The sequence below is a fragment of the Ammodytes marinus genome, assembly GCF_949987685.1.
Source record: "Ammodytes marinus genome assembly, chromosome: 21".
NCBI lineage: Eukaryota > Metazoa > Chordata > Actinopteri > Uranoscopiformes > Ammodytidae > Ammodytes > Ammodytes marinus.
The window spans coordinates 21,512,906-21,527,623 of record NC_137225.1 but is presented as its reverse complement, the minus strand read 5'-3'; the positions used below and the strand labels follow the sequence as shown (position 1 = coordinate 21,527,623).

General features: G+C 40.8%; 1 protein-coding gene across 2 annotated transcripts; it reads left to right on the top strand.

The window, feature by feature from the left end:
- The first annotated feature begins 2,453 nt into the window (after positions 1–2,453).
- LOC307267903 (uncharacterized protein) lies at positions 2,454–12,693 on the top strand. Of its 2 annotated transcripts, XR_013845423.1 has the most exons (7): positions 2,454–2,965; positions 3,318–3,432; positions 11,064–11,230; positions 11,364–11,478; positions 11,596–11,667; positions 11,775–11,961; positions 12,074–12,692. XR_013845423.1 is itself a non-coding variant. In XM_080050358.1 (5 exons), the coding sequence occupies exon 1, from the start codon at positions 3,509–3,511 to the stop codon at positions 10,241–10,243; it is 6,735 nt and encodes a 2,244-aa protein (XP_079906484.1). In that variant the 5' UTR covers positions 3,459–3,508; the 3' UTR covers positions 10,244–11,230; positions 11,364–11,478; positions 11,596–11,667; positions 11,775–11,961; positions 12,074–12,693. The 2 variants fall into 2 exon arrangements, 1 of the variants encoding a protein (XP_079906484.1); XM_080050358.1 differs by lacking the exons at positions 2,454–2,965; positions 3,318–3,432 and having other exon boundaries at positions 3,459–11,230; positions 12,074–12,693.
- Positions 12,694–14,718: the final 2,025 nt, after the last annotated feature.

Genomic DNA, 14,718 nt, shown 5'->3' with positions numbered 1-14,718 from the left:
CACCAAACTTTTACATTCTTCTTTTGTGATGCTTTTCCAGGCTTTCAATGCAGCCTCATTCAGTTGCTGTTTGTGTTAGGGGGTTACTCTCTTAAGTCTCCTCTTTGGCAGGTAAAATGCATGCTCTATAGGGTTTAAGTCTGGAGATTGACATGGCCAGTCTATAACCTTCCACTTCTTGCCCCTGATTAACTCCTTTGTTGTGTTTTGGATCATTATCTTGATGCATGATGGAGGATCTTCCAATCAGTTTGGTTGCATCTTTCCTTAAATTGGCAGACAAAATGTTTCTGTAGACTTAGGTTGCGTTCCGAATCGCATACTCTTTCTTTTTTCTATTCTACATACTACATCCGACGATAAAAAGAATCTAGTTAGGATGCAGTAGACATACTATTGGGACATACTTTTCTCTCTTATTTCATCATAACATTGCGCCTTGATCTTGCCTCTTGCTTTTATATCCGTCGCATCCCCGTTTGTTTTCATAACATGGACCTATAGGCTTCGTCGATGTTACGTCACTTCACGTGCGCACTGGATTGTGGGTCAGAATCGCCCAAATAGGATGCACTTTTCAACACTAACAATCTTGGCCGCATGAAGTAGACCATCCGGGTATTCTAACCATCCTAAATCTGGCCACAAGAATCGGGACATCCTAAATCTTTTTTCTACATACTATATAGTAGAAAGTATGCGATTCGGAACGCAACCATAGAGTTCATTTTGCTGTTGCCATCATGTGTTACATCATCAATGAAGATTAATGAGCCCATCCGAGAAGAAGCCATGCAAGCCCAAGCCATGACATTGCCTCCACCGTGTTTCACAGATGAGCTTGTATGTTTGGGATTATGAGCAGATTCTTTCTTTCTCTAAACTTTAGCCTTTCCATCACTTTGGTAAAGGTGCATCTTGACAACAACACAGTAACACATGATGGCAACAGCAAAATGAACTCAGAAGTATACAGGAACATTTTGTCTGCCAATTTAAAGAAAGATGCAACCAAACTGATTGGAAGATCCTTCATCATGCAGCAAGATAATGATCCAAAAAAAACTGCAAAAACAACAGAGGAGTTCATCAGGGGCAAAGAAATGTGAGGGGTGTACACACACACACACACACACACACACACTCACACACATATATATGTGGGGGTTTGTGGACGTATTACCTGCTGCTACTTCACACTCCATCCTCACACTGGGCCTCATTGCATCCAACGAGCGCATGCATATGGCTATTATAATTTATATACTACACATAATATACTCTGGCTTTACCCAACATCTAGATAATTGATTTTTAAAGAGATGCAAATATACACATAATGAGTTGGATATTGCAAATGTGCATATTTATTCGAACCTTTCTGAAAAAAATACAGAAAATAATTGTTCTGTCAGTAATCAACTGGCAACATTTCATGGTTTAAGATAAACCCTCTTGCTTTCCAGTACGTAGCTCACCAGATTGTAATCCTTGAGGGTCCTAGATATTATTTATAGAGAACAACCTTTTACAACAATCCATGTCTGTTTTCTGAAAAAAGGGTGTTTTGCCCCCTGGGTATTATTAACCTAAGCTCCTTCATGGACAAAATTAGGACTGTATCAACAAATCCATAAACATCAATTTATAAAAGTTTCATTATTGATTCATTGTGTCGCATGATAAGAGTGGAGATAGATAATACACAAACAAAGCATGATGTCTGCATCACTGCTTCAGTGTCCCACCACCTGTCCACTACTGCTACAGGGGCTGGCAGTGCAATGACAGCGCTGAGCCAGCCATGTGTATTAGCTTATTATTTAATTTAACACGCTAGTGTACTGATAGTAGGAAGTTACCAAGACGTCCCACCACAGTGAAAAGCAGGACCAATTTACACTTGATTTGTACCTGTTCTTCATGAACAGCTTTTTGATAAGAGTGTAATGAGTTAAGTCACTGGCAGCGGGCTGTGTGTTTGCAGATAATGTATGTGTGTCTCTCTCACATACGCTCCCTGCTGTCAAACAGAGAAACCGAGAGCGACGTGGATGATAGGCAGCCATATAGACCTACTAGGTATTCAGTCCAACACCTGTTGTTCAGCAGTTTATGTGGTGGCACCCACCCGCTCTATTCATTAACTAAATGCTGTTTAACAGTGGCGCAGCACCGTTCCTTAACATAGGGAAAAGACTGTTACTGCTCAATGAAATAAAGATAATTTGCTGACTAATTGTATTGTAAAAACAAAACAATATAGAATATTTGATCTATTATGGCCAGCCCTACATGCAATTAGGCAACTATTTCTGCAATTGCTAGGAAGAATGTATTTCAAATTAATAATTGTTTTCCACTCTCTGTTTTCCAGACGCCTGGTCTTGTACCCTGACTCTACCATCCCAACCCCCAACCCCTTTGACCGCTTCTTGTTGCAGATTCACAGTCTGGGCAAGCGGTCGCTTTCTGCTCTGTCTGTACTCTCTGCTAAATCTGTCTTCTCTCTCCCTGTGTCACGCTCTGACTGAGAAGTACTAGTCAGTATTCCCGGGGACATTCAGATCTACCTCCCCAAAGCTTGCTTGCTCTCTCTACCCTTGTATCAAAATCCAGATTTCTCTCTTCTTTTATTCACCTCTGACTGAGTCTGAGACTAGTCAGTTTGCAGAAAAAAACCTTTGAAGCAAATCTTTTTGACGCAAACCTTTTTTGAAGCAAAACTTTTTGACGCAAACCTTTCTCAAACCTTTTGAGAAAAAACCTTTCTCAAACGTTTTCAGAAAAAACCTTTGATAAGCAAACCTTTTGAGAACTTTGAACCTTTGAGAAATCAGAGACCATGCCAAAAAAAGGAAAGAAATCTCAAGCTTCAAAAGTACGCTGGCTGAAGTTAAGTGAGTTTCTATCCTCAAAACAAGCTGAACCTGTGGAACATTCTGATCCTTACAGCAACAGAGAGGTAAATGTTTCTGAGCCTTCTAATGCTAATGTGACATGTGAGTTAGCATCCCGCAGCCAGAACCATTATACATATCATGATGCCAACAACAGTCAGTGCTCCTGTAACTCTGCAACATTTTTAGCTTTCCTGCACGAGTTAAGTCACCTTAAAAGCGCAGACCTTGATCTTGTTTTAGATCGTGGCTATTCAATGTATGTGGAAACAGTGGAACAGTTGATAAAAGATGGAAGGATAGTTCATGGACATTTGAATAGAGATGAAATTCCTGAGGTTGTACGTGGCTACAGACTGCATCACATAATGACAAAATGTAACTCAATGTATGGAATGTTTACATCTACTCCTGCAGAAGGCGACTTCTTAAACCTTTCAGACGGACTTCAGTGCTTGACATCTGGAGTGAACTTCGCTCTGTTGGTAATGAGCCATGTCTTCATTGCTGTTTTCCGAGACCAGCAAGCAAGGTATGGATTTTTTGACCCACACACAAGACGACCTGATGGCCTTCCCATTGGCCCAGACAGTACTGGAACAGCTGTCATGTTCACTTTCAACCATTTAAGAGATCTGCAAACCAAACTTTGCACAATCTTTACCTTGTTAGGCACCAGCCCAGAGGCTCCTTATGAACTAATCCCTGTGCTTTTTCAGAGTGTAGATGAAGCCTCTGTGAATGAAAATGTTGTTCACGTAAACTCTAATGCAGACACTGCTGTTTTACACACGAGGGGGCATATCGATAACACTACGGTCAGTGTTACACAGCCTGACATTGAAATGTCTTTGCCGTCAAGCTCAGTTACAGAGTCTACACCCTGTGCTGACATGCAATCAGATGTGGTTGTTCAAAGTGTAGAGGAAATCTCTGTAGAAGAAAATGTGGCTCATGTCGATGCAAATGCAGAAGTTTCACACATGAGGGAGCAGAACGTTCACACTATTTCCAGTGTAACACAGCCTGAAACTGAGATGTTGTTGCCATCATGCTCAGATACAGCCTATACCCCCTATGCAGACGTTACATCAGATTCAAGTGAATTAATACATGTGTGTAGCAATGCAGGTTCAGAATGTTATACATTAGATAATCCAGAAAAGGACCACAGAGCTATACCAAATCTATCTAAACTTCCCAAACATGCAAGGATAAAGTATAAAAGAAGAATGATGGCTGCAGAGAAGGCAAAGGCAAAACATGACAAAAACACTGAAACTCCCCTCCAAAAGAAAAAGAGGAAAGAGAGGGAAAGGTACGCTAAAGAAGTGAGCAAATCCCATGACAATTCTTACAGAAAAAGAAAGAAGTCCTACACAACTTCTCGCTATCAACACGACTCCGACTTCCGGCAGAGGCAGAAGCATAACTTAACAAATCGTTACAGGCAAGACGAAAGATTTAAGGACAAGCGAAGGTCGTATATAACCAATCGTTACAGGCAAAGCGAAAGCTTTAAGCAGAAGCAGAGGTCGTATATAACCAACCGTTACAGGCAAAGCGAAAGCTTTAAGCAGAAGCAAAGGTCGTATATAACCAACCGTTACAGGCAAAGCGAAAGCTTTAAGGACAAGCAAAGGTCGTATATAACCAACCGTTACAGGCAAAGTGAAAGCTTCAAGCAGAAGCAGAGGTCATACACATGCACCCGCTATCGCTTAGATGCTCGTTTCAGACAAACTAAAAAGTCTAATGTAACCACTCGTTATGCAAAGGACCCTGCATTTAGAGCCAGACAGAAAGAAACAATGAGACAACGCATGAGAAACAAATACCAAAGCAATCGTGCATTTGGAATGACTCATCGCATGAACTGTGCGATGAGAATAAGACAAAAATACAGACGCATGCAAAGAAGGCAAAACCAAAGGGATGACAGTCCTATTAGAGATTCTATGGATGACAGTCTCATTAGAGATGCGATGGAAGACATGCAGATGCGAGATGCTATAGAAGTTTTTCGATCCAATATCAAAAAGGCCCCAATACATGGCTGCACGTGCTGCCATCGATCTTTGTTTCCAAATCAAGTGAAATGTTGCAATAGATCAAAGTACAATACAAATCCACTTGTTGCTCAAACCTGCCTGACAGGGAAGTTTGTTCATGTCTGTACTGATGAGTGTCAAAATGCTCAACAATGCACAGTACCAGCTGAAAGAAAAAAAGAGTGGATCTGTCACACTTGCCATGAGCACCTTAAAACTGGAAGTATGCCACCACTTGCCATAGCTAACAATCTAGAACTAGCAGATATTCCCACTGAACTCTGTGATTTAAACATTTTGGAGAGGCATCTCATTTCCAAATGCATAACATTCGCCAAAATTATCCCACTCCCGAAGGGAGGTCAGCGCCAGATTTGTGGAAACTTGGTCTGCGTCCCATCAGAAGTACAAGAAACGGTAAATGCCTTACCGAGACTAAGAAGTGAGTCTCAGGTCATGAGAGTTAAACTTAAGAGGAAATTGTGCTATACCGGCCATCAACTTTACCAAAGTGTAACATGGACTAAACTAGTGAGGGCTTTGCTTAAACTAAAAGAGGTCCATCCGCAGTATACTGACATAACAATCCGAGATGAGGAAGAGCTTTGTGACCCATTAATTGATGAGGAAGCAAATGACTCGGATGAGGAAAACATGGATGATACGGACTATAATGTTGAAGATATGATGGAAATTGACAGCTTTGAGAACGATGCACTCTTTGAGGCAGAAATGGATTCTGAGAACGATGAACAGGATACAAATAGTCAGTTGTCTGATGGTCAGCAACCACAGCAGCAGTCTGAAAATATTGAACAGGAGAGTGATGAACCTAATGGCGCCGTTGCTCTCGAGTCATGTCTACAACCAACTGATTTGACAGATGAAATATTAAGTTTTAGTGAGGGAATCTACTCGGTTGCACCCGCTGAGGGAAACAAACCAGTAAGCTTTTTCAAAACTCCTAACCTAGAGGCAATGGCTTTTCCCGTTCAGTTTCCCACTGGTAAAAACACTCTAGACGAAAACCGTCGCAAAACAATAACACCCTGCAGTTATTTCAAAACTAGACTTTGCTGTGCAGACAACCGTTTTGCTAGGGATACAAACTATCTCTTTTTCGCTCAGTTTGTAAGCGAAATACATCAGGCCACTTCCAGCATGTCAATACAGCTGCGTAAAGCAAAACCTTTTACACGAGATGGTCGCAAAATAACCAATGCAATGTTGCAGAACAAGCATGAGGTTGAAAAACTTGTGCGTAACAAAGATGCAATCCGATTCATGACACCACTCAGAGGCTCCCCCGCGTTTTGGGAGAAGACGACCAAAGATTTATTCTCGATGATTCGTCAGATGGGGACGCCAACATTCTTTCTTACATTTTCTGCTGCTGAAATGCGCTGGAAAGAGGTTATTACAGCCATTAAAGCTCAACAAGGCGAACAAGTGAATTTTGATGCACTCGATTGGCAGGCGAAAGCGTCCATCTTAAGATCAAACCCGGTGACCTCTATGCGACTTTTTGACAAACGTGTTGAGGCTCTGTTCAGAGATTTGATACTGTCACCCGCTCAACCCATCGGTAAAGTGGTGGACTGGTTTTTGAGATTGGAATTTCAGCACCGTGGAAGCCCACACATACACTGTCTCGTATGGGTAGAAGGAGCTCCTGTGTTTGAAGAAGACTCTGATCAGACGGTTTGTGATTTCGTTTCCAAATACATCACAGCTCAGTTGCCTGATCCAAACACACAACCTGAACTGCACAAAAAAGTTACAGAAGTTCAGATGCACAGCAAAACACATTCAAAGACATGTGTTAAATATTCCAATGCCAACTGCCGTTTTGGATTTCCTAAAATCCCAGCCCCAGAAACCATGATAATACGATCTAAAGTATTGGAAGATGAAGATGAGAGAGAGTTGGTGGCAATAAGAAAGCTCAACGCACTAAAGCGGTTAAACGATGTAGCTGAGAGCGCATCTCTGACTTTAGAACAGATGTTGGCGTCATGTGACCTCACGGTTGAGGAATACATAGAATGCCTGTGTATTAAAGCCAAAGCAAGTGAGGTGGTTCTAAAGCGTGATCCAAAAGACTCGTGGGTAAATGGATACAATCCTGCCCTCCTTGAAGCCTGGGATGCTAATTTAGATATACAGTTCATTCTCAACCCTTACTCGTGTATCATGTACATCTGCAGCTACATCAGCAAAGCTGAACACGGTTTAAGTGAATACCTCAAATCAATGATTCAAAATTCAAGTCATGAAAATGTAAATGAGAGCGATGAGATGAAACTGGTAATGCAGGCGTACTCTAAGAAAAGAGAGGTCAGTGCTCAAGAGTGTGTGGCCCGTGCATGTGGTCTACGCATGAAACAGTGTTCACGCCAGGTCATATTTGTACAGACTGATGACAACGCGCTAAAAATGAGTTACCCCATGTCCTTCCTAGAGAACAGAACGCCAGACTCTGTTAATTTGTGGATGAACGGATTACCTGACAAGTACCAATGCAGACCAGAAACTCCAGACTTTGAGGCAATGTGCTTGGCCGATTTTGCTTCCACTTGTAGAATTGTCTATGGCAAACAGGCAAAAGGTCCCAACGTAGTGCCCCTACTGAATGAGATGGGATTTGTTCAGAGAAGAACAAACGGTAAACCCGCTGTTATTAAATATCGTTGTTTCTCACAGGAGAAGAATCCTGAGGAATTTCACGGCACATTACTAAAGCTTTACGTCCCGTATCGCGCACAGACGGAGCTAAAATCCATACACTACCCCACCAACCAGTCCTTCCACGAACGTGCTGGCATTTGGATACGAGGTACAGAGCGCCCTGAGATGGTGTCTTGTGTCGTGAAACGAAACCGAGAAAAATATGAAAAACACAGGGAAGACATTGATAGTGCCATCGCAGAGTTTGAACAGAATGGTGTTATAATAAACGAATGGTGTAATCTGGCTCCCGAATGTGAACTACAAAGGTTAGAATGCATTGAGGAACTTGAAGCAAGACCAGCTGATGAGGATAACGTGCAAGAGAACGTGCCGGACTATAATCTGAGGACAGAAAACAGACCAGAAGTTGCCATCATGAGAGAAGCCCCTGAGATAGATCCCGCAATGTTGCGGCAAATGTATCAAAATTTAAACCAAAAGCAAGCGTCCGTTTTCTACGCCATCAGAGACTGGAGCATAAAACGCGTCTGTGGTTTAAATGTGGAACCGTTCTTCTATTTCATTAACGGTGGTGCTGGAACAGGCAAGTCTCATCTTATCAAATGCATCCACGCAGAAGCATCCAAAATATTGTCTAGGCTTCCACGTAATGCAGAGGAATCGGACATGTCAAAACCTACCGTCCTGTTAACCGCGTTTACTGGCACCGCCGCTTTCAACATTTCAGGCACAACATTGCATTGTCTCCTAAAGCTGCCGAGAAGTTTAAAGCCTCCGTTCAATGGTCTTGGTAATAAACTAGATGAAGTCAGGGCAGAGCTTTCAAATGCAGAGATACTCATAATTGATGAAATCAGTATGGTTTCAAAGTCTCTCTTTGCCTATGTCGATGCCAGATTGAAACAAATCAAAGGAAATCACAGACCTTTCGGTGGGATGTGTGTCCTCGCCGTGGGTGATTTCAATCAGCTCCCTCCTGTTCGACAGTCTAAACCGTTGTGCGTCTATGATCCAACTCAGATCGACCTCTGGCGCGACCAATTTCAGATTATCACGTTGACTGAGATTATGCGTCAGAAAGACGACGTCCCATTTGCTGAGATGCTGAACCGCATCCGCGTTAAAGAGAAGGAAGAGGCATTATCCAACCAAGACAAAGCTTTGCTTTCACAGGCTGTCGCTGATCCGGCACACTGTCCAAAAGACATACTCCACGTCTTCGCTACAAATAAACAGGTTGATGCACATAATTCGACATCACTAGAGCGGTTTCACTCTGACATCATAAAGATAGATGCAGACGACTATCGAAAAGATCCCAGAACTGGTAGAATGGCGAGAGAAGCTACACCTTTTAAAGGGGACAATAAAGAGTTACCTGACTCAATTAAAGTTGCTTTAGGCGCTCGTGTCATGCTTACAAGAAATATCAACGTGCAGTCTGGTCTCTGCAATGGAACATTTGCATGTATTGCGAAAATAGTGACCAGTGATGGCGGTAGTGCTTCACACGTCAACAAACTTGGACTAGAACTAGATGTGGCAAGAAATCCCAGCAATATCAGTGCAGCTGATAATATTGTGTACATTGATAGAGATGAAGAAAAACTGAAGCAAAAGGGAGTGGTCCGCAGGCAGTTTCCTTTAAAACTTGCGTTTGCTTGTACAATACACAAGGTTCAAGGCATGACAAGGTCCTCCGCCGCAGTCTCACTAAAAAGCATCTTTGAGCCAGGCATGGCCTATGTTGCTCTCAGCAGAGTTACTTCCCTCAGTGGACTTCATATTCTAGATTTTGATGAGACAAAAATATATGCTAATCCACAAGTCAAAATAGGTCTTGCAGCCATGGCAGAAGCTTCATTTGAACATTTAATGCCTCTACTGAATGTCACAGCGACATTAAACAGGCCAGATATTCTCACCGTCATCCACCACAACACAGAAGGACTTCCGTCTCACATCGCTGATATCAAGAGTCACCATGAACTTCACCTTGCTGATGTCCTGTGTCTAACAGAAACTCACTTACAAGGATCATTTGTCGCTCAAAGTCTCCATTTACAAGGGTACAAGATGTTCAATCGCAACCGAAATGTCTCGTACACAAACTTTCCTGACATGGTTCGCAAAAATGGTGGCGGAGTCGCTATCTATGTAAAAGACCATATACAAGTCCGTGAAAAGCAGTACGTACACAATGCTACTGACATTGAGTTTACAGTTGTCAAGCTTGAAGCCCCATTCAATGCGCTGATCGCTGCTGTTTACAAGCCTCCAAGCTACAGCATACACTCATTCCTTTCCAACTTGCAAAGCCTCTTGGATTCGCTAGAAATTATGGATCATCATCCAATCATAGTCTGCGGAGATTTTAATGAAAATCTGTTGTCCGGAGCAAGCAAGCCGATCCTTGAACTGTTTCAGTCAAAAGGTTACGAGCAACTTATCACAGCCGCTACCACCGACAAAAATACACTCTTGGACCACATTTACATCTCTCGACCACAGTGCTGTCTGCATTCTGGCTTGCTCCAAACTTACTACAGTTACCACAATCCTGTGTACTGTACGATTACCTCAGAAATATTGGAAATGTAAATTGAGAGTATATAACCTGGGTAACCATTGCTAAGTTTAACAAAACTAAGTATTGTGTAATGCATTGATGATTGTAAATCGACTTATTACTTAACATAACATATTACTTGAACAAAACTTAATCCAGAAAAATACTAAATAAAAAAAAAACTAATACATTTGTGGGTGGGATTGTCCTTGTCAGCCAAGCTGTAAAATCTGCTTCGGCTGTTCCAGCCTTTTACAGGCTGGGAGGGAGGGTGGGATGGAGGGACAATCTCACTCAAGATAAATATCAACATGCTTCATTCTAGAAACTTCATTCAAACTTTAAGATCTTCAACAACTTCACCACGTCTGCTTTTATTCAACATTTTCAAAATAAATCCTAACTTCAAAATTCGTCAACATTTCATTAAAAATGATGCAACATTTAAAATCGCTTCTTCTCACTCATACTTCTTCCCCTAAACTTCATTCAACCAATATCCAACCAGCGTCATTTGCAACCGATGACTAAATATTCAATTATATTGTGGGTGGCAAAGCTTAAATAATCCAACTACTACGTATTGAAAAATGGTCGACCCTTTTAAATTGTGAATAAACAATTCTCCCAATATATATATATATATATACATATATATTTATACATATAAAATATAATGGCAGTCCTGAGAAGTGGACAGGAAACTACAAGTAAGTGCTGGTAACTAAGGCATAACTTTGATCATTATCAGTAATTGCGGGAAGTTGTAATGATTCATTATTGCTCCTGCTGCACTCTACATTACTGCTATTTAATACATTTCTTTTTTGTCTGTATATTTGTCTACATAAGTGCCCCACAGTTGTCACTCGGGAGGCCCCTCAGCTCAGAAGTTACACCAGAGTTCTAGAAACACCAACATTGGGCTTCACAGCAGACCTGACAGACATCTACTCAAGGCAGAGAGACCAACCACAGATGTCTGCAAAGCCCTTCATAGTTCTCTGGAACAGTGCCATGTATGTGACTACATATTTTTTTATATTAGTGTTGTATTAAAATCCTCTGCATGTCTATGCTGATTTGGTTGTTGTCACTGTCCGCAGTATTCATTGTAAGTAACATAGAATGCACATTTGGGTTTGGTTTCAGGCTGAGAGGCGGTTGTGATGGATCTGCATCGAGGAAACATGGTGAGACTGGGGCAACAGGAAAATCTAGTGGCAATCAACCCGAGTGGTCATCTTGACCTGGAACAAAGCATTTTGTAAGTAAACTTTCTTTATCTAATGTACCTGTACCTCAAACCATCAGTGACACTCACAATGTGAAAAACATGAAATGATCAATTGCTTCTGATTTTTTCTCACTTGATCTGTGCCAGGCTGAGTCGTCAGCACCATGGAGAGGTCAACTCAAGGCAGTAAAAGACACTTCAACTCTCTGCTTCAAAAACGTAAGTAGATTATATTTAATGCTTTTTTACGCAAACATTTGAACTTGTGTGTTCTACAAGTGATTTAATTAATGTTTTATTATAACATTTACCCCTCATCTTTACAGCAAACTACTCTGAGAGTCTTCTGCAGCAGTATCCTGGAGTCCTCAACTCAACAAAAAAAAGATGCTTCCTGTTAGCTGTCCATCCAGATGGCCACATGACCAACCATCCCATAGGAGAGAATCATATGGACTGAGGAAAAGCAGATAAGGGGCAGGCAGTGCGGCTCCACAACTCTTTACTGAGCATGTAAGAAGATACTTATAAGATTTGACCTTGCTTCTTATGTAAGTGATTAAATGCATATTTGGTTATTTGGTCTTATTGTAAAACATTTTTCTGTTGTTGATCTTCTCTACAGCAATTTCCTTTGGGAGTCCATCTGCTCAACAGAAACAGTCGCTGCCCTTCATCATCTGGCCACTGGAAGAATGACTTGAAGAAGAGACAGTTTCCTTTCCGCTAACCACCGTACAAAGATACACATTGTGTCATCCACATTAGCTACACTGTGCACAAGACTTTCAGACAATCACAGATTCAAACATTAACTAGTCTGTCACACGCAGTCGTCCTGGTAGGGGATCTCTCAAAGACTTGGCCTACCTAAAGGTTTCTTCAATTTTTTTTTTTTCCCTGATAAAGGTTTTTAAGAAGTTTTTCCTGACATGCTTTGAGGGTGTAAGGCTGTAAATATTATATCGGCAGACTTTTATATTTTCCTTTTTCTATGGGGTTAACATTTTTCATGTAACAATAACATTTTAATAAATGGTGAATTAACAGAAATATTCCAACAGACTTTATCTGATTTACTTTGAAGGTGGGCATTATTCAATGTCTCAATGCATTTGTATATGTTTGCATATATGCATAGAGGGTAGCCTACAATGTAACATATATTGGAACGAACATTTTTTACACCTGTTGATTTGATTACACCACTCTATCTTAAGAGTTCAATAAGATTATCATCAATATCCTTTCTGAAATGTTCTGTGTACAGGTTTATCATAAAATAACTGGGACATGAAGGTAAAGTGATAGCAAAAAAGGTCTGAAAAAATACAAGGTTCTTTTAGTTATCAAATTTAAATATTGCGGTTTAAAATAATGATGTAGTGAAATTTTATTTTATGGTGAGAAATAAACACTGAACAAACTAGTGTCTCACTATGTTTCTTCCCGTTTCCGTCTGACGAGGGCAAGTCTTTCAGACTCACGGTTTGCGAGATAGAAGTAGCAGTTTGGAATATATAGCACCATAGGAATATATAGGTTTCTTTATAAATTAGACCTGGTCTCTGTTTTTAGCACAGGATTGGTGGTATAGTGGTTAAAGCCTTGGTCTTGTAATCAGAAAATCACAGGATTGAATCCAGCTTGTGGAATAACATTTTCTACTTATATCATTGTGTGAAGTGGAACATGTCTCATGCTAAGTGTAGATGACACATGAGGTAGAGCTGTTTACCCCGAACAATTTTATTTATTGTTTACCCTGAACTAAAAGTTGGCGGTTCAAGCCCCGGTTACAGCTACATTTTAGACTTACACGGATTTTCTTTTAACTTTGCACAGATGTTTATTATGACTCAATTATGACCTCAGAGTAGTTTAGAGGTCAAATTTCAAGGTCATAATTCATTCATTTTTCATTCATTTTTCATACATTGTATCATTCAATCATTCTGTTGATTCAGATATATTCATCCTTCGTTCTTCATCAACATTCAGCAGTGAAGGGTCAAATTCAGCATCAGCTTCAGCATCAGCGTCAGCATTCACACCGCAATTTCTTCAAGGAATTGCAATTCTAGTTGTAACAGTATTCCCGGTAAAATGTTTTTCGCCAATGTCTTACTTTCAATTTTGATGTTAATGTGCAGCACATTTTATTAGTAGTATTTTATTGAACTGCACATCTGTGGTTTGGATGCAAAACCTTTCTGTCTTAACCCACCATAAATTAATACATAGCCTATGTCTATTTTGTCTGTGTGGGCAGTTCAGGGTCTAAATCCATTCTTCTTCAAAGCTCTAATCTTTCACTTTAAAACAGCAGCTTGACCTTGCAGCTCACGTCCCTGCCAATCACTCTGAGGCTCAATGGTGGAGCCCCTTGCTTGTTTTCAGTAGCAGAGCAAACCCCCCTTTTGTCAACACTGCGTTTGGATTTCAGCTTAACGGCACCAGAACCACTTGTTGTTTTCTGTTTGACCTGGGACACACACACACACACACACACACACACACACACACACACACACACACACACACACACACACACAACCACATACTGCAGCCCTTACCATGATCCAACCCTAAGATATGCAGTCTGACCTTCGAACCCTGAACACACCCCCTGGCTTTGTGCAGAAGCTACAGAGCCCTACTCCCAACGCTTAGGCCCGGGGACTCCATGTCAGTCATAGTGAGCGTGTGAAGGGAGAGAATGTGAAATAGCAAAGAAAATGGTGGATAAATGATTGGCTAAAAACACAAAGAAACCAAGTTATTTCAGAAAAAGTAAGATTGTGATTTGGCTTTGAGCTTGAACAATTACAATTAAATCATCACTAGGCAGTGTTGCAAGATGAATGAGCTTTTGTACGATGAATACGATTAATTATTCTTTAAACATCCAGGCATTTTGAAATAGAGACAGAGTTTCAGAGTTCAGTGAGTTTGAGGTAATATGGATCTAGCTTGATTATGCATTATGCTTTGCTTCTGTCAATACTGCATTATGGGGAAAAAAAACATTCAATGGCATGGTCAGTTTGCACTCGTTATCTAATAACTGTCACCATTGTCGCAGCGATAATCCACACTGATTTGGGTTATTGTACCTGTGACCTATCTACTTATCTACTACATGCATATTAACCTTGTAGTGTGAAGTGACTGCATTGATTTAGTGTGATTTGATGAATGCATTGTGATTGTGGCACAGACCATTTTTAAGAAACATTTGTTGTGTATGAGTTTAGTTACTCAGTTTTT